The following is a 19,461-nucleotide window of genomic DNA, read 5'->3' on the forward strand; positions in this document are numbered from 1 at the left end:
CTGGGGACGGCGAGGCCGCTCCCCTCCCGCCTCCGCGGCCGCCCCGCCCCGCGCGGCTTCCGGACCCGCTGGGAAGTGGGACAGAAGCAAAGGCGGCGGACGGGGAGGTGGGCAGGGATTTGGTAGTGCCCGCTGGTCTCGTTCTTTGGGGGTGCGCCGGGCAGAGGGGTGGGCTCGGCTCGTCTGTATCCTTACACCCAGGCCCCATCCGCCCGGGGCTCTCCCGGGCTTTCCTCGATGTGGGCCCTGAGCCGCTCTAAATTCCGCTGTGCTGTCGCGGGCCTCGCGCCCGGCCCGGCTCGGCCCGGGGCTCGGGCAGGGACCTTGGAGAGGGTCTGCGGGCGGGCGAGGAGGGGCCGCCAGCCAGGCTGGGGGGTGATTCCCCCTTCCCCAGATATCCTCTAGTCTCGGGCGGGTGTCCCTGGGCTGACTGGCTGCTCCCTGGGAGAGAAAGCGACAGTCTTCGAGCTGGTTAATCGCGAGATGCTGGGGAAAAGCATCAATAGCAGCCTGGTCGTCGTTTCCCCCTGGTGTGTGTGTGTGCTTCTCTTGGCTGCAAGCCAGCAAGAAACCCTCGGTCCGTGCTTTGTCGGGGAACGTTTCCTGATATCTGTCTTTTTCCTTGTAAAGAGCAGGAGGCCGGAGCGAGGGAGAGAACAGTGTGGGGAGATTCGTCATCGAACGTGGGCTTCGTGAATAGTCTGTTTGGTTGTGCTGCAGATCTGCAACATGGAAAAGCAACTGCTTGAATCCTCAGAGGAGCGAACGTTTCAGTACCAAGATTCTCTGCCTTCTCTGCCAGTACCTCCTCTTGATGAATCTTTGAGTAAATATCTCGATGCAGGTAATGACTTAATGTTGTAATGGTAGCATGTCATGTGCTGTTGTAACCAGGCTAATCTGAAGATGTGTGCTAAGTGATTGTAGACACAGCTTGTACTGTAATTGGGGCGTGGGATACAGACAAGCTTAGTGTGCCAAAGGATCTCTTTCAGGCTCAAAACTGGAAATTCAGTGCCCAGAGAAACTTGAGTAAAAGTTTCCTATTTATCCCTAATTACCTTTCTTCAAGGGAATTTGGCACTTGGTTAACTTTTTGTCTGAGAGTGGATTTTTTTCACCTTTTTTTTTTTCCTTCTCCAAAAAAAAAAAAAAAAGCTGGTCTGGTGAAAGATACGTCACTTAAAAATTTTGATTTGTGTAACTGGTTGTTTACAACTATGTTTGCCCAGGATCTTTTTAAAAACAGTAATTTAAATCTTTTCATACTTGATATTGGTGAGAAAGAACACATTTTAATGATACAATAGTAGGCAAAAGCAGTGGTGAGCATTTTCACATAATTTAGCTTGGGTACTTTCTGCGTTGACATGTTGACTAATGAACATCACAGAAAAGTTTTGAAAACAACATCCATGCACATATATCTAGTTTTGTTTATAAAGAAGAAATGAATGGTTAATTCTTTATTATGTATTGAGAATGACAAAAATGCATTATGAAGTATTTTGAGATTTTCTTTATTTCTTCAAAAACTGTCAGAACTCTGAGACATGGAATTTTTTCTGGAACATCTACGTACAGGTATTACACAAATGCTAGCAAAGTAAGGCTTGGAATTCTCTCCTTAGCAGAAGCATACTACACCAAATTTTCCGTTTCTCAAAACAGAATTCCTGAAATTTACTCCTGAGTTCCTATTTATTCTGAGTACTGGAAATGGCCTGCTTTGGTGTTATTTACATAATTGTTTTATGATGGAGAATGTGGAAGTGGTGGGTTTTGAGCAAAAGTGTTGTGTGTGTATGTGTGTTTAAAATAATGCAGTGTCTTTTTGCTGTAATGCAGATTAACTAAAGTTGTGCTGCAAGAGTAGAACCTGCAATCACAAAATTGCTGTTTAATTTTGTAAACCCATCTATCTCTCCAGATTAGTGAATAACTCTCTCATGGATTGAGAAGATCAAAGTGAATTTGTTTGCCCTTGTTTTCTGATTCTGATCTGTTTTCATAAATAACCTTATCACATGTCCCTTTCTTTTTCATGCTGAAGTTAGTTGCTGCTTACTGTTCCATGCACAAAATCATTCTATAATTTTGATCACTGTTGCTCTTCTTTAGTCTCACTGGTGGTGGAGAAAAGCCCAGCATTTGCCAGTCTTCCCTTGTACAAATATTTTAAAGTCAAAGGGTGCAGGGCACAGTTCTAAAAATAGCTCTGTGAATTTCATTGCTTAAGCTTGTCATTTTAGTCTGTAAATGTGAGTGAAGGAAAGGAAATGCTTCAGAAGAACCTCCAAATGATTCTTCACAGAGGCTTTAAATTAATCCTTCTTTCATTGGTTGGAGGACTCCAGGCCATTTGCATTAGTCAGGGTGCCTGCTGGTAAAGCACTTACCTGTTTAGAGCCAGCTAACTAGAAAGGCTGGACAAAGTATGTGTCAGAATGCCTTATTTAAGGCTTTACAGTTGCTACCTTTTTAAGGAATAACCCTGTTTTGAAAGTAAGCCTTGAGCAGAGAAGGTAGCCATAGCCATGTTACTTAGCCTTCCAGCCCAGAGGTTGAGATTCAGAAAAATAGACTCAACATGAAAGTATGAAAACTCAAACTTCCAGCTTCCCAGAGGATTCCTTAACTAGGCAACTGAAGGTGTCTTTCATAGGATTCTTTTTGTTCATGGGCAGAGCTGATCCCCTAATCAGAAAGAAAGACAAGATCTGTGGGCTGAAGAAATGCAAGTGAAGTTTCACTGAACTCTGGTGAGAAAGAGGCCAAGTTCTGCTCCTTAACAGTGCTGCTTCTACATCTGATTAAATAGTTTTTAAATAGAAAGAGACCCTGTGGTCCTAGAATCATGTAGATTGGGAAGAGTTCATCTGGACCAAATTTCTGCTCAAAGCTGGTCCATCTACGGCATGTTGCTCAGGCCCTGCTTAGCCAGGTTTTGTTTGCTTACGAGGGTGGAGACTGTTGCATTGTATCCTGTTCTGGTGTTTGATCACCCACATGATTGTGGGAGGGGGAGAAAAACAACCAACAAACCATAAAAACCAGCAATGACCAAAAAACCCCAAAACCTTCACATTTTCCATGTGAGAAATTTTCTGTATTCCACCTTTGTTCTGTTTTCTCTTATCCTAATTCTTTCTATCTCTGAGAGGAACTTTGCTTTGTCTTCACCAGGACTTTCCATTCAGTTGAAGAGCGCAGCCAGGTCTTCCCCTTGCATTCTCTTCAAGCTCAACAAACACAGTTCTCAACTTCATCTCATTGTGCATTCCAGTCCCCTTGCAATTTTAGTCACCCCTTTAATGGTTTGACTAAATTAATGGCAGATCTTTTCCAGCCTAAATGATTCCATGAATTGAGACCAGAACCAAATAATCTTGCTTGGTTTTCATTTTCTGTTGAATATTGCTCTGTAATGACTTTATAACCTGAATAACAGAGGATAATCATCCTCTCTTTCAAAAGTGTGTGAGAATAAGGTCATTTTCTGGGAAACCTGAGTGTTGGACTACCCTCAGTCAGGGAAGGCTTTCAAATTCAGGATGAAAACTAATCTGCAAAAGGGTAAAGGTGAATGGCTCTGTTGCTGTTATTTCTTTTTTCATTTGTGTTCACAACTGATGGTGTGCAATTTAAGCTGCATCTAGATGTGTAGGCACTATGTGAATGTCCATAGCTGATCATCTATGGTGGAGGTGTAAGGGGATTGCTGGTACCTTTCCAGTGGTGATGGTGTTGTAGTAGAAATTTTGGAGGTCCCAATGCAATTTAAACACAAGCTTTATATGGTAATACTTGAAAGTAGATGTTCTGTCGTGACAACCTCTGCCTGAGGTTGTCAGAATGTGCTTAAAAACACATTTGTAGGTAATATTTGGCTCTCACTCTCCATGTTTGTCCTGTGGAATAGAAAAAATATCACTAGGACTTGCATTATTGTGTGGAATACCATAAGGAGACCAGGATGTATCTGAAAATGGATACTTATCTTTCACTTTAGGATAGGTAGTGGAAAATACTGAAATGCCATATATACTTAGGATTAAAATGGAATTATTTTGAAGAGGAGTCAGGATAACTTACCTTTGATAGAAGAGGATCAGCACTGAACAGATTGGAGATGAAAAACCATGTGGGTCCTCTTGACATGTGCCCATGAGAGCTGAGGGAGCTGGTCTTTGTCTTTGAAAGGCCACTTCTGGTAATCTTTAAAAGATCATGATTACTGGAGAAGGTTCCTGAGGAAAGGAAGAAAGCAGATGTTGCTGTTGTCCTCAGGAAGGACAAGACTGATTAATCTCACTTTAATTCCTGGGAATCCCTGCCAAATAATCATGAAAACCATTTTTGTGCTTATGAAGGACAAGAAGGTGATTGGGAATGGGTAGCATGAGTTTCTGAAGAGGAAATTTTGCTTGACCACCATGGCTTTTATTATGACTTTTTATGGTGACTGTCTTGCTGGATGAAGGAAAAAGAGTGGATGTTGTTTATATTGACTTTAGTAAGGCTTCTGGCATATCAAAAGATTTTTTTAAAAATCATCATAGAGGAACTAATAAAGTATGGACTAGGTACAGGACAATCGGATGGGCTGGAAGCTGTATTATGTGCTAGGCTCCAAGGTCTGTGGTCAGCAACACAACAGCTGTAGGCCAGTCTGATGGTGTACACCAGGGGTCCAATAATTCTTAGTGTGGTCATTGGTGGTGATGGGACATGCATGATGGAACAGAGTGTACTCTGAGTTTGGGAGCTTCCAAAGCTGGAAGGAGTAGCTAATGCACCAGATGGTTGTTATGCCATCAGAGGGAGCTTGATAGGCTGGAGGAACAGGCTAACAGGAGCCTCATGATGCTCAACAAACACAATGAAATGCCAGATCATTCACCCAGGAGAGAATAACTTGCCACAGCAGCACAAGCAGGGGCATAGTGCCTGAATGCAGAAGAGCCCCTGGGGTCTGGTAGACTTGAAAAGTTGAGCATGAACCAGCATGTGGCCTTGCAGCAAGGCATGTCAGTAGTCTCTGGGGCTCCCTATAGAAGGCACATTGCCAGCACATACAGAGAAGTTATCCTTTCCCTTGGTTCAGTGCTGGGGAGGACACATCTGCAGTTCTGTGTCTGTTTCTGGGCTCCCCGTACAAGCAAGATAGGGACATACTGAAGTGAGCCCAGAGAGGGGCTGTGACAGTGATTAAAGTCTTGGATTATCTGACATAGTGAAAGAGAGAAAGCTAGGATTGTTCAGATCTTTGCAATGTGTGTGATTACTTGTTGAGGAGGAGTATATAAGATGGAGCCAGACATCACAGTAGTATCCAGTGACAGAATAGGAGGTGATGGGCACAAACTGAAATACCAGAAATTCCTTTTAAACATAACAAAACTCCTCTTATTGCAGCAGTGGTCAAGCAGTGAGCAGGCAATTGTAGTGTCTTCCTCCTTGGAGATCCTTAAAACCCAGCATAGTCCTAAGCAACTTGCTGCAACTGACCCTACAGAGATTAAGTGTTGGACAGGATGATCTCTAAGTTTATGAAGAAGAGGAAACAAGTGGTTGCAGGCAAGCAGGTGTGATTGCAGCAAGATGGAGCTGCGATTTAATACTTAGGTTAACTAAGTATTTGAGACCTTGCCCTGCTGAAACTCACCCATTGCTTGCAAAAGCAAAAGATAGATGAGACATGATACAGATACTTGTTTAATTTTTTGTAATTGTGTATCTTTCTTTGTTTCTTAGCAGCTATGAGTCAATTACAGGGTTACCAGTAGCAAGGCAAACAAGAAGTTGACTAATGATAGTGTTCAGTGTACTTGGGCCTCATTGTGTAGATGTTGAATCACCAGAAACACACCTCACACACAACCCTCCATTCTGTTTCCCACTGACTTCGCAATCTAAGTATAACTAAAACAGAAAATACATTGTACACCAGGTGAGTATAGGAAAAAGATGAGATGTGCCTGTATGGAAAACGGCATCAGCAGTGCCCATTACTGACCAGAGATTTCATGGTAAAAAGTCTTTAAGGAGTGTTTAGATTAAAATAATGACTAGTTTTGCAGATGTTTATGGAGGACTTCACCTATAATGCGCATGATCTGAGAGAAATCCAAAAGGATTTAAAAACAGAAAAACTGTCAACCTGTTTGCTATCAGTCAAAACTATCTACTGCATTTGCTATCAATCAGAGGTGGATATAGCACAGGGACAGTGAATGAGAATTGTTGGGAGGTTGCTTGTAGACTGTGAATGGACTTGAAAATACAGACAAGTACTTGGTGTGGTAGGGTGGCAGACATGTGCTCAATGTGTTAATTTACAAACAAAGTTCCTGTAAATTTAATTCCTTGGAAGAACTCCATAGTATTTACAGATGTAAATAGATTTGATTTAGTTATCTGTTAGGTATTTCAGGTTTTCAGTAATTACTTTAGTCTGCTATCATCTGTATTTATTTAAAAGTATGTATTTATATTTTATTAGAACATTATTTATTTACAGACTTTGAGAGGTGTTTAAAAGGTGTTTTCCCTTCAAATACTTGTTTTAGAAAAATTACTTCTCATTCACTCCCTTGCTTGTGAATATCTGAATCTTGGAATAAATCTTAGTATTCAGTTGTCTTTAAAATAAAACCATGTTCTTTTTACAGTGAAGCCATTCCTTAATCAAGAAGAATATCAAAGAACTGAGGATATAGTTAAAAAATTTGAAAATGGCATTGGAAAAGAGTTGCATCAGAAATTACTTGAAAGAGCTAAAAAGAGAAGGAATTGGGTGCGTATTTACATGTGCAAGAAATCATAATTCAGTGTAAGAAATCCTAATTCAAGTTGTGGAAAGTTGGTTATTCAGGATGTAACTCAAAGAATCATTTCACTTTTTAAAATCTTCAGATCTTCCTTACATCTGCCACTTGACCTGTGGATATGAACTCATTCACTTACATATGTGTAATTTGTTTTTTTCAAAGCTGAGTGGTTAAGAGAGCTCACTAACTGAAATTTAAAGTTATTTACCAGCTTTTGGATGCTTTATCTGTCAGTCTCTCTTTCTATGACATCTGTACCTTTTCTCTCCACCCTGGGACAAAACAACAAAAAATCAAAACCAAACAACAACAAAAAAACCAACCAAAAAATCCACCACAAAAAAAACCCCAAAAACCACCAAAAAACCAAAACCACAAAAACCCAACAAAACCAACCCTGGAATTCAGAGTTTGGTTTCTTTCCTTTTCTTCCCAGAAGGAAACTATGTGGTAGCATTTTAAAGTTTATCTCTTTAACAGAGAAAGAGATACAAGGAAGGTCATTACCAAGTGGAATTCATGAGGGCTTTTTAAATCCTAACAAGACACACTCCAGAGTGAGGAGTTTCAGATGGCGGCAGAAAACGTGCATTACGAACTCTCTCTCTCAAATCCCTTCTCAACACAATTCTAGTTTCCTTCTATTCTTCATGGTGAAAAATTCTTCTTTCCTTCTATTCATCACAGTGGTCTGTGATATTCACAGCAGCCACAACTGACGTCTGCAAGACTCTAAGATTATCAGTATCAGGGAAGAAACACCATAATTTACAGTTTAGTATTTTTAAGTAGCATTGACTTTTATTTCAACCTTGAAAGCAGAAGTGCTAAATGTGTCATTATCTTCATCAGTTAGTTTTGAACCACTGTCCTTTATTTTAATACTATGAATAGGACGTACTATTCATAGTATTAAAATAAAAAAGTAAAAAGCAGGCAGTTGAACAATCACGTAATTATTAAAGAATTAATGAACGACAGTAAATTCTGATGTTAAACATTTTTCATTTCAGCTGGAGGACTGGTGGCTGAATGTGGCTTATCTTGATCTTCGCATCTCAACACAAGTACACTGTAATATAGGAGGCCCTGGTCCCTATATTGAACACTGCTGGCCACCAAAAGAGGGCACTCAGATAGACAGAGCATCTATAAATATATGGCACACCCTGAAATACTGGGATCTACTACGAGCGTAAGACTTTGAGAAAAAATTGCTGATCCTAAATATTGATGGTCTCTGTATCCCTTAATTGCATATGTGTGTTCATGTCCACTGGCATACATTCTTTGCTGTAATAGCCAGGTTTGTCTTACCCTGATATAATTCCATCATTTTAATTTCTCTTGCTTAATGTTGCTGTGTTTGTAACTACAGAGAGAAGGTTGCCATAGAGAGATCTGGGAATACTGTTCTGGACATGAACCAATTTCGAATGCTCTTCTGCACTTGCAAAATTCCTGGACTTACCAGAGACTCTCTCAGCAATTATTTTAAAACTGGTAAACAAATGAAAATTGGGGATTGATACAAGCAAATTATTTTTATTAATATGCTAAAGGAATGGTCAGTTTAACCATAAAATTCTTGCTTTCTTGAGCACTAAATCAGCTACTGGTTGCAGAGTGTTCATATTATGAAGCAAAGAAGATGTCTCATCTACAAATGCCCTTTTTGGTCCACTATTTAGTCCTTATCAAATTACAGTAAAAGAAAGCTCTGCTTCAAATTGTGTATAACCAGCCTGATACCTGTAATAAACATACCAGCCTTAAGAATTGATGAAAGACAAATTCTGTGTGTTATAAGTATGTGTGGATTCAGCAAGGAACACTCATTTCAGTAGAGGGAGTTCCTGCCTACAAGAGACACAAATAAATGAAATTTGTTGCTAGATTATGACAATGACTTGAAGCAGTTTCTAACTGCTTCACACATAGTGAAAGCTATGTGTGACTTCTGCTGGTTTTTAAAATGTCTTCAAGTTTACAGAATTGAACAGAAAAGAGTCTGTAGGACTTCCTTAGTTTTTTCAGTGTCTGTCACTTTATCCCCAAGGTTGGATTTTCATTTATTCCTGTTTTTCATTTCAGAGTCTGAAGGTGAATGTCCATCTCACTTGATAGTCCTGTGTCGCGGTCGAGTATTTGCATTTGATGCTATGCATGAAGGCAGCATGCTGACTCCTCCAGAGATTTTCAGGTTTTCAAAATGCTTATTTTAAATGAGCTGTCTTATTTAAGCTACATACAAAATAGGATATTTTTTTCTATTCCCTGGACCTCAAAAATTTAGGTGTAAGAGAGACTACAGCTTTTTCTTTAGCTGAAAGGTTCAGATTTGAGTAAATCCTTATTCAGTGGATGGCAATTTCTTTCCATATACTATTGTAATACATCTGTAGAGCATCATACAAAAGGGCTGAAAGAAGATACTTCAGGAGGAAATACCATTTTTTATAGTTTCTTTACATGGAATTAGTAGGATTGCAGCTATCATCATTCCTTCCAGGTACAATCCACATTGCTACTTCATCATTATCAAAGCTGAAGCACTCTCATGTGTTGAACTGTTACCTACAGACATAGTTTCAGCATAAGTCTCTTGTGACTGATTTGGTATCTATATGCATCTTCTTACTAAAAAAGGGTTGTTCATTTTGCCTGGGAATAACTTAATACAATTGTCAAAGTGCTGCTTATAGTGCACAACAGAAGGCTTTTAATTAAAATTGGCAAAAAGTGGATGGCCAGATTCGTCAGGCAAGACAAACCTAATTAGAGAAGCTAAAATCACTTTTTAAAAGAGTCTGGTAGATTAATACCTAATATTTTAGCATATGCATTTCTGATTTTTGTAGTTGTACCTGTTAAGTCAAGCCAGTAACAAAGAAATGAACACTTGTAATTCAGACAAAACCCCCTGAATATATTGTCTGTAGGAAGGGCAGGTTGGGTTTGGTTTGGGGGGGGCTTTTTTTGTTTGGCTTTATTTTTGTAAGGTCATCATGGGTAACTTATATTTTTGATACTATGTAACTAGTGATCAATAGTGATATTTAATAGGCAAGAGTGCTGGAACTAAAAACAAGCCAGATTAAGTGCCTTTAATTTATGGAGTTTCTTTAACATGGAGAGCAGAATGTGGAAAACTGAATTTGCAAACTCAAACTTACCCCTCTGTTAATTGTTCTTCTAAAGGAAGAGGTAGGAAGAGAATTGCTCTTGTATAGTTCAGAATCTACATTCAGGATGTACTGTAGCAAGTGTTCTGCTTTAAGGTTTAACTTAAGGGGAAGGCTTGCCCTGTATGTGATTAGCTGGTGTAAAAGCTGTAAAGCTGCAGTATGGCAGATGTCTCCTGCTCTGAAAAGCCTCAGCCTGCACTGTTGAAGTCTTAAATCTAGTTTTAAATCAAGCATGTAATAGTGCTTTAGCACGATGATTGTTTATGTGTGTTTGTACTGGGCTCATAGGTGCTGAGTGACTGAAACTAAGGAGGTCTTCAATTAGCCTTAGAATCTAGGGGAGCTGATTCATGCTTCCAGAAAATTCACACTGGCTTGTGAATGTTGAACCAAAATTCCAGCTTTGCAAAAAAGAGAGAGACACAAAGTGACTTTTACCTTCTCTCCATCTGTTGTTGACACCAGTTTTTGAAATCTTCTTAAAGGCAACTTACATATGTACAGAAGAGATGCTACAGTGAACCAGATGGACCAGGACTGGCAGCCCTAACAAGCAATGAACGGACCAAATGGGCTGAGGTAGGAATACTTCAGCAGCTGGTTCCTGGGAAAAGCATTGTGATCACTGGAAAAACATTATTTCACTTAGCTTTGTCTTTTTATGCCTTCTAGTTACGGGACTACTTGATTCATCTTGATCCAAAGAACTTAACTCTTCTGGAAAAAATTCAGAGAAGTTTGTTTGTGGTTGGCCTTGATGATTGTAGTCCTCATGCAACTCCTGAGGACTACACTGAGGTAGCTAAGAATTTTTGATTCATATCTGATAATCTTTACATAAAAATTTCTCCTGCATATATACAAAAGTAGCACCTCTTGCTCTTTCAGAACAGTAAAAATGAAGCAGCTAAATACTCAAGAAATGTGCTTCTTTGATCCATAGGAAAACTTAAATAGTTTAATTGTTAGGCCATTGGAAGTGGGAATGGGTGAAATCTACCTTCATAACATTTTAGCCCTCTATCCTTCAGGGTCATTAACTTTTTATCACACTTCTGATTAATAACTTGGCCTATGTTTCATCTTGAACTAGATGAAAATGTTATCTATCAGGGAGGTCTTGCCATCTTAATGTAGACTAGGTTTAGCTTACAAAGACTGGCAGTGTTCTTGGTGTTTTTTAGATTTCACAGTATGTTTCTTCTACTTTAGCTGACAAGGCTGGGGCTAACAGGTGATCCGACTGTGCGCTGGGGAGATAAGTCCTACAATTGCATATTTTTTTCTAATGGAACCTCTAGTGCATTCTGTGATGTAAGTTAAATTTTTTCCATCTTCTGAATACTTGTTTACTGAATTTTCCCCTTCAAAGTATTATTTTAAGTGCTTAATGTGTTACTCTTTAGCATAGCCTTGTTTACCTGGCACCTGGGCTGGTACATTTCCAAAAGCAGTCTGCTTTCTCATGTTCTTCCTTCTCTTATGGTGTTTACTATTACACCATGCTTGAATTAACAGCAGAATCTGTAGTCTGAGTCTTATTTCTGAAAGTATTTAATGATGAGTTCCAAAGGAAGTAAATACAATACACAAGAAGGCTTTAAATTAACTCTTTGTTTGATGTATCCATTTGAACAGCTGTGATTTTTAAACTGTTATTTTAAACTCATTGCATGGCCAGAAGGACTTATATTTTTCCTTAAGTCTGCCTTTTCATGGCAGTAGTACATTGTACCTTCCTGTCCATCTGGAGAGCAGTTAAAATGGTGGATGGACTTAAAATACTTCTGTATTTATTGCAGAGCTATAAAAATAGTCCAAAACTGTGCAGTAAAGCTGGTGGTCGTCAGGAAAAAGAACAGGATAGAGAAAAAAGCAGAAGAGTTTGATCTTCTTGCTGTTATGCAAAGAAATCTAATATCTTCTCTTATCTGATTCTAGCATTCTCCTTTTGATGCCATGGCTGTAATTACCATGTTATCTCATGCTGAAAAGAAGATTATTGAAAATGAGGGAAAATGGAAGGTATCTATCTTTTATAAACTTTCAACTTATCAGTTAACATGTCTTTTCTTATGGATAACATTTTCTGGTTTCGTATCTTTCTGTCTTCATCTTCCCAGGGATCAGATAATGTGAGGGATATTCCATGGCCAGAGGAACTTGTATTCACAGTGGATTCAAAAATTATGAATGAAATCGGACATACTAAAGAATTGTATTACAAGAAGGTGAAATTTACTCCTGGTTCTCCTGGTTCTCTCAGTTGTTACTGATACTATTTTTTTTTCATTCTATTTACATGTTTTTAGTTAGTCTTTTTTCATACTGGAGAACAGTAATGAATATGTTCCTGATTAACTGATTAATTTAACACCATGGTTAAACTTGTTACATTGTGATTTATGTTGAGTGTGTTTTATTTGCAGTGGACTAAGTTGTGATATTTCTTGACCTCTGTTGTTTTTCCTCCTTTGGTATGACAGGTATCTGATGTGCAGCTGGTGTCTTACGCCTTCACATCCTTCGGCAAAGCATTGATTAGAAAGAGGAAACTTCATCCTGATACATTTGTGCAGCTTGCCCTTCAGCTTGCTTATTACAAATGCCATGGACGGTAAGAAAATACAGATTAGGAATAAAAACCTAGTTTCTTGTGTAGGGATGTGCAGTGGCTTTGCAATGCCAGTGTGTAATTTGCCATGGGGATGTAAGAATGGATAACTCAGGGGTTTTTACAGTAACAGTTGCATAGAGCCATACTTGCTTCAGAAGAATTGTTTTCTTTGTGCTTATAGAGATAATGCATATCCATATGAGTGGGTGGTAGAACACAGTCTGTGAAAACTTGAACTTGGGCCATACAACGGAAACAGTTGGGCCAACATGAAATGCACAGTGGGTCAGGATTCTCTAATGTCAAACAGTTGCTCAAATGTAGAAGAGAGTTTTGTCTGTAGCATGTGACAGCCACCAGTAAAATGTTTAGTCTTCTAAGCCTGTAAAAGGCCTCACAAACTTTAGTGTCTCACTTTCTTCAGCAATATTGGGTGTGAAGGTTTGGACAGAATAACAGAGATGAAGATAGTGACCCTTCCAAGTTCCTGCCTCTGCATTTTTGGATGTGACATTTAATTTTGTATTATTGATTAAAAGGTGTCATTCTTCTTGTAGTTGTTGTTCCCAAATTTCTGTTTGCTAACTAGCACTCATTATGGCTTTTTAAAGTCATTACTGACCAGCAGAGTATTGCTTGCTTCAGAAGGAGGAGGGTTTCATCATAGGAGTGTGATGTTTTGTCCCTGGTGAGATGTAGCTCATCATTACAAAGATTGGTAGATCTTGGTTTGCTGAACATCAGGACATTAATTATCTGACTAAAGTAGCCTTGGTCTGTTGTAAACATGCAAGTATATTTCATGTAGCTTGTAAATTAAATGGTAGACTAGTAAAGCTGGAGTTGCTCCATGTAAAAGCTGGATGGCTGTCAATATGCAGCAGAGGAGGTTTTGGTCCCTCTAAATGTTTTGGAACGCATTGCTTATTTCAAATGTGTCCCTTAATTTATGAGGGTTTAGATGGTGTAGGTGGAAGTACAAAGTGAAACTGAAGCTTGTTTTTGCTAGAGGCTAGTAGATCTGTAGTCTACAGAAAATATCCATGGCATTGCAGTCTTTTCAAGGTATGAGTATTGTACTGGTACTTTTTTCAGTCATCTGTCCCATAAAAGCGCAGAGTTGCTTTGTGGCTCTTTTACAGAAACATAACTTAAAGAAAATTAGTGGGTTTCTGGTACTTGTAATTGAGCTTGATGTGCAAGATTTTTGCAGGACTTCTTTAGCCCTTGAGACAGCAAATAGCTTTGTTAAGTTAATGAGACACTCTTCCCTAATTTTTGTTTTTAGTCCGGGCTGCTGTTACGAAACTGCCATGACCAGGCGTTTCTATCATGGCCGCACAGAGACCATAAGATCATGTACTGTGGAAGCAGTGGAATGGTGCAAGTCCATGCTGGATCCTTCTGAGAGTGTAAATACTGAAATCCTACTTTAATTACTCTGTGTTTAGAAGGCCTGTCATCTGAACCACTTCAAACTAATTTTTCTGTTGTCTCATTGATGGGAGTTGGTGCCTTTCCAGGGAGACAGCTTTAAATGTTAGGGTGCCTGAACTCTGATTCTGGTCATTGTGACTGAGATGTGCTGCCATGTGTGGGCTTGCTTGGTTTTGTGTCCTATTTGTCTTTTGGTTTCAAGAATGTAACTGTCTCAAATTACATTCACACTGATTAATTTCACACCTCAAAAAGTTCCTGGGTTGGAGCCAAAGTATTGTGCTGTGCAGTTGTTCTATTGTTTTAATTTTCAAGTAAAATCAGGAAATGTTTATCTAATAGTTGCATCTGAGAGCAAGATTTGTGTCCTAGTGGTAACGGGGGTGTATTCCAGAGTTTGTCTGTGAACCGGAGACCTTCCCTTTTCCCAGCAGCTACCCTCTGGTGCTTGGCTGGCAAAGCAGGTCATGCCTTGCTTGCCAAGCAAGAGCTGTACTAAAGCCCTTTCTGTTGTCCTCACTGTACATTTCTCAGAGCTTGAGAATTAAAGCAAGGAGAAGGTTTTTGACAAAGGACAACACATCTTTAGAAAAATCAAGTGTTCTATAATATTAATGCATCTAAAAAAAACATAAAGGAAGACAGCTGTCAGAAAGCATGTGTGATTAGTAATTTTGGCCTTAAAGAGCACATTTTCCTGGTCTTCACTGGCTTCTTTTGGCATGTACAGCAGTTTTAAAACTCACTTTTCTGGCCATCTTCCAAATCTGCCTTCCTATTCCAAATATGGATTTCTGTTATTTCCCTACTCCTCAGTTACTTCTAACCAATTATCAGGTTTCTTTGGTTACTACTACTACTAGTGTGTAACTTTCTTTGCACACTAACTTTGTAGCCTTTTTTTTTCTTTGTAATGTTAAATAGCATCTCCAAATATATCCCTATTGTTGTCTTGTTTGTGGGTTTTTTTAATACTAACTCCTGGAGCTTAAAAAAATCTGTTCAATAGTATTGAAATGAATGTGCTTAAAAGTCTGCATTTATGTAATTAAAGTCAGATGCTTTGAAATAATCCTTTTGTCTAAATTTTCTTTTGCCCCTTGTCATCTTGATAGCTTGATTTTTTATCCAAATCAAGTGACTTCTGTCCTTGTTTCACATTCTCTGCTTTAGCCTCTTGTGTGATGAATAAAAGGATAAATAGTCCTTCTTAAGAAGTCAAAGAGCTATCAAGATCTAAGGTCTTGGAAGTCAAGATCTTGGACTGTTTCTCAAGGCCTTCTTTACAAATCCCATGTTATTTGTACTCTCTCTGACTTTAATATATGAGTTTATATTAAAACTTGGAAAAACCGTAATGTTGGGCAGAATTGGCAATCAGCAGAGAAAATCTGGGAATGCACCTAGTAGGAGCTAGTGTCCTTCTGAATAAATGGTATTGTAGAAGGTTTTTGGGTTTGATCACTAGTTCACACTGTTTCTTTTCCATTGTTTCAGATTATTTGGGAATGAGCATGAGGTTTAGAATGTTGTTCAGTTCAAAAGCGATCTGAGTAAGAGAGCAGAGATGCAGGAAACAAAGAAGCACATTTTCCTGAAAAGGGAATTTGGGTTTGGGAGTAAGGGTTTGAGAGAGGTTCTTATGTACCTTTCAAGTTCATCCATTTTCTTGTATCTAAAATTGTTAGGAACTATGGAAGGGGGAAACCTGCTGATCTGTGATTGCTGATGTGTTACTCATTTGGATTGATTTTTCTTTTTCTTTCTTTTTTCTTTTTATTTGAATCCTGCCCTACTTTACAGAATTATCAGCGGCTGCAACTGATGCATAAGGCATTTGCAAAGCACAATGAAATGAGGAAGGAATGTGAAAATGGAAAAGGTACTTTGGGATCAAAATTTTTGGGTCTTTTTCATGTGTGTGAACAGGGAATATCATTGTGTGCTAGTATTTTCTCTGTCTCCTTATTTTCAACCTAAATAAAAACTACCGCTTAACATTTTGTGCTTTAATTCTGGGGAGAAGAACTAAAACCTGCTCCTTGCACCCATCCTCGTACCCCAAAAATACGTTCATTTAAAATATTTATTCAGTTTTTCTGTCAAGCTAATAATTACTTTGGTGTACCCTCCAGTCAAATATGTGCTTGGCTGAAAAGTGAAAAAGGTGGTCTTTAGGACACAGGAGAGATTAGGGTGAGTTTCTAACCCAGCTGTGTTAGTGCTATACACTATTCTGTGAATAAGAAAGAGTAGCTGGGAAATGAACCCGATGAACTTCATACTCTCTCCAGCCTTCTTGGTGTGTTACCACAACTCAGAGCAGTCATGGCCTGCAAGCCTTTTCACTGTGTTGACATAATTGCCCATGGGCCGCTTCCACTGTGAGGAGCTCTTCCTCCTTGACTGAAGTGGGAGTTTTCCTGGGTTTTGTTTTCCACAGGGACTGTGCTGCATCTCTGTTTCTGAAGTCATTTGCTTTTGAGCTCAGCGCTGCAAATTGAAAGTGTTGAAGACCTCTTAGGTTAAATATGTGGGGAATGTTTTTGGATGGTACAATGTGATGCTGTTGTTTATCCGTCCTTCAGCTGCCTTTTCAGCTCCCAGCTGTCCAGACCAGAAGGAGCAGAAAAACTGGGAATGCTGCTGTTAATGATTCAGTATTTGCATTTATTTGACAGGCTTTGATCGTCATCTTCTGGGTCTCCTGCTCATAGCACAGGAGCAAGGACTGCCAGTGCCAGAACTATATGGGGATAAGGCCTTCACAGCCAGGTATTTCATATTCTTGTCCCATGGCAAGTTGTATCCCTTGATACCAAGGCCTTTGCTATACTGGCCTTATGGGTGCTGATGTCTTGATGTCTGCAACAAAATAACTTGTTTTGTAAAACACACTTTGTTTTAAATTACTTTCAACAGTGCTGCTTTTGTTTTGTGTTGTTTCACAGTGGAGGAGGTGGGAATTTTGTCCTTTCAACTAGTCTGACTGGCTACACTAGGTTTAGTGGATCTGCACTCCCTATGGTGCAACATGGCTATGGCTTTTTTTACTCAATTAGAGACGACAGGTAAGGATATAATTTCATTTTGAATATGGCTTTGCATTTGTCACAGAGGAAAAGGCAGCTAACAGCTAGAATGAGGAAAGGAAAATAACTGAAGAAATACAGCTGAATGTGTCCGAAGAGATTGAGAAGTGAGGTACATGAGAATAGAGGCATTGGCATTCTGGGAAAGCACATGTGGGAGGAGGAATGAGTGGTGGAGCGCAAGTGAGTACCAAGATATTGACAAGCAGAAATAAAGAGGAGGGAAGGTGAAAGAAGGGAGCAACAAAAGGACTTTGAAGTAGGTTAACTTTAAAACAGGCTGTCATTTTAGGATCATTTTGTAACATGTAAAGGTGTTTTTTGGCTAAGCTAGAGCAGATAAGAGGACAGATGAGCATACTCCCCATCATTCTTGGCAGTGACACACATCTTGAGGGGCTAAAATGTTTGGCTTCACTTCTCCAAAATCATACTATTTGAAAAGACCCAACTTTGGCTTAACTGGCCTTGTGGACAAAAATTACTCCTTTTTTATGAAATCTAAAACTAATTTGGTTAGAGTGTGTAGGGATAAATTGCTAGTTTAGGTGTAATTCAAATTACTTTTTCCTAAAGCTAGGCAGGGGTTGTGTGCCCATTCAAATCAGTTTGAGAATACAAGCCATTAATACTTCAATCTATGGCTCTCTTTAAATAAATAGAACTAGATCAAGATTATATTAGATAAATAGAAAAGAAGTACCTTAAACTGATTGCAGAAAAAGAAGAAATATAATTCACAGCATTTTCAAATATAAGCAGAAAAGTTGTATCACTGTGTTTGTAGTAACAGGTATTTAAATCAAAGTGTCTGATTTTAAGATCTGTCAACATTATTGCTCACTGAAGGCACTCCAAGGATCTGAGTCCTCTTTTAGTGTTGAGACAGTATGTTTATATGACAATTTTTACTTCAGAATTTGTGTCAATAATTTGACATTTCAGGACAATTTGTGTAACTTTATCCTAGAACTTAACAATTAAGCACAGTGACTTCACTGTTTTCTATATTGATAGGATTGTTACTACCTGTTCTTCTTGGAAATCCTGTCCAGAGACTGATGCAGAAGTGCTGTGCAGAACTCTGTTCCAGTGTTTCCATGATGTGCTGCAGCTAACACTTACAGCTCAGCTGTAAGCTTGATAATGATGTAAGAGGCTTTGCAAGCTCACAAGTTGTATGTAGTACTTAAAAACAAAATGCTACTCAAGAGTACTGTTTAATTCAAGACATTTAATGATCTGTGTGACATGTATCTATTTTTGTGAGATTTACTGTGGTAACAGTACCCATTTAATAATAATGTAGCCATTTGCAACAGCAATGCAAGCAGTAGTACCTTATCTGTTTAGAACTATGCAATATAAAAATATGCCACAACAATGCAAACATACTTAGGGATGGGATGTTGTAGTGGAAAATTGCTGGGAGACTTGTAGTTGTGACCTTAGTAGTCATGTGTAGAATAGTTTGTAGTCTACTGATAGTGTTTATGCCAGTTGAGCACTTAACTGTGTACTAAAAAGTAACCACACTATCCCCTTCTGTGATTATGCTTCCTATTCAGAGTGGTTAATGAAACAGAATGCCGCCATCAGGTTATGTGGTATTTTATAAATTACCTTTCATTTTTTTCTATCAGGATTATACCAAATAAATGTTGTATCCGTGAATGGAGATGTTCCCACTAAATTTGTAGTATGAGAGCACTACAGTTTGAAGTATTTTGAAAAAGAATCACTCAATAATAAAGACAGAAAGCAGCATGAGTTTCAAATTTTTCAGTTTTAATTCTCTAGTGAACTGTGAATATCTGCTGCTTTACACTAATAATGCACAATAAAAGTAAGCACTGAATACAGTTTGATACAGTTCTCAGGAGTTTAATACTTGATTTCTCTGAGCAACTTTGTATTTTCCTGTTATAGAAATAAAATTTTCTAAAAATCAACCTTGTCTTAATTTATTGCTGGACTGTTTAACATAGTGTAACAACATTGTGAGAGAAAGATGATCTTGGTGACAGGTGAATTTGAAACAGACTCTAAGGTACCCATTGCTTTTCTCTAGCTTTTAAAGTTTCAGAGAGATCAAATAATATTATTTATTTTACAGAAACAACTCAATTTTTAGCTAACATGAAACCAGTCTCTTTGCCCTCTGGCAGCTCTACTGCACATGTTTTGTCCACAGTAGCAAGAACACTTCCCTTTTTGATTTTCTCTCTCAATGCCTGACACTTCTCTGCAGTCCAGGGTGTGTTACACTGGGTCTTGTTGCCTCAAAAAATGGT

The 19,461-nt window shown here is 38.8% G+C and overlaps 1 protein-coding gene across 5 annotated transcripts; it reads left to right on the forward strand.

Moving 5' to 3' along the window:
• The first annotated feature begins 5 nt into the window (after positions 1–5).
• CROT (carnitine O-octanoyltransferase) lies at positions 6–19,119 on the forward strand. 5 transcript variants are annotated; one of them, XM_030229425.2, is made up of 17 exons: positions 6–107; positions 631–844; positions 6,675–6,799; positions 7,847–8,028; positions 8,212–8,336; positions 8,928–9,036; positions 10,507–10,600; positions 10,694–10,819; positions 11,234–11,335; positions 11,963–12,046; positions 12,145–12,252; positions 12,508–12,638; positions 13,927–14,050; positions 15,879–15,957; positions 16,757–16,850; positions 17,027–17,146; positions 18,185–19,119. In XM_030229425.2, exons 2-17 carry the CDS (start codon positions 730–732, stop codon positions 18,303–18,305), a joined length of 1,839 nt encoding a protein of 612 aa, XP_030085285.1. In that variant the 5' UTR covers positions 6–107; positions 631–729; the 3' UTR covers positions 18,306–19,119. The 5 variants fall into 5 exon arrangements, with proteins under 5 accessions (XP_030085285.1, XP_009084173.2, XP_018764923.2 ...); XM_009085925.4 differs by having other exon boundaries at positions 14–107; positions 636–844; XM_018909378.3 differs by having other exon boundaries at positions 39–122.
• The last annotated feature ends 342 nt before the right edge of the window (positions 19,120–19,461 follow it).

Source organism: Serinus canaria, chromosome 2 (assembly GCF_022539315.1).
Source record: "Serinus canaria isolate serCan28SL12 chromosome 2, serCan2020, whole genome shotgun sequence".
In the NCBI taxonomy this organism is placed as follows: Eukaryota; Metazoa; Chordata; class Aves; order Passeriformes; family Fringillidae; genus Serinus; species Serinus canaria.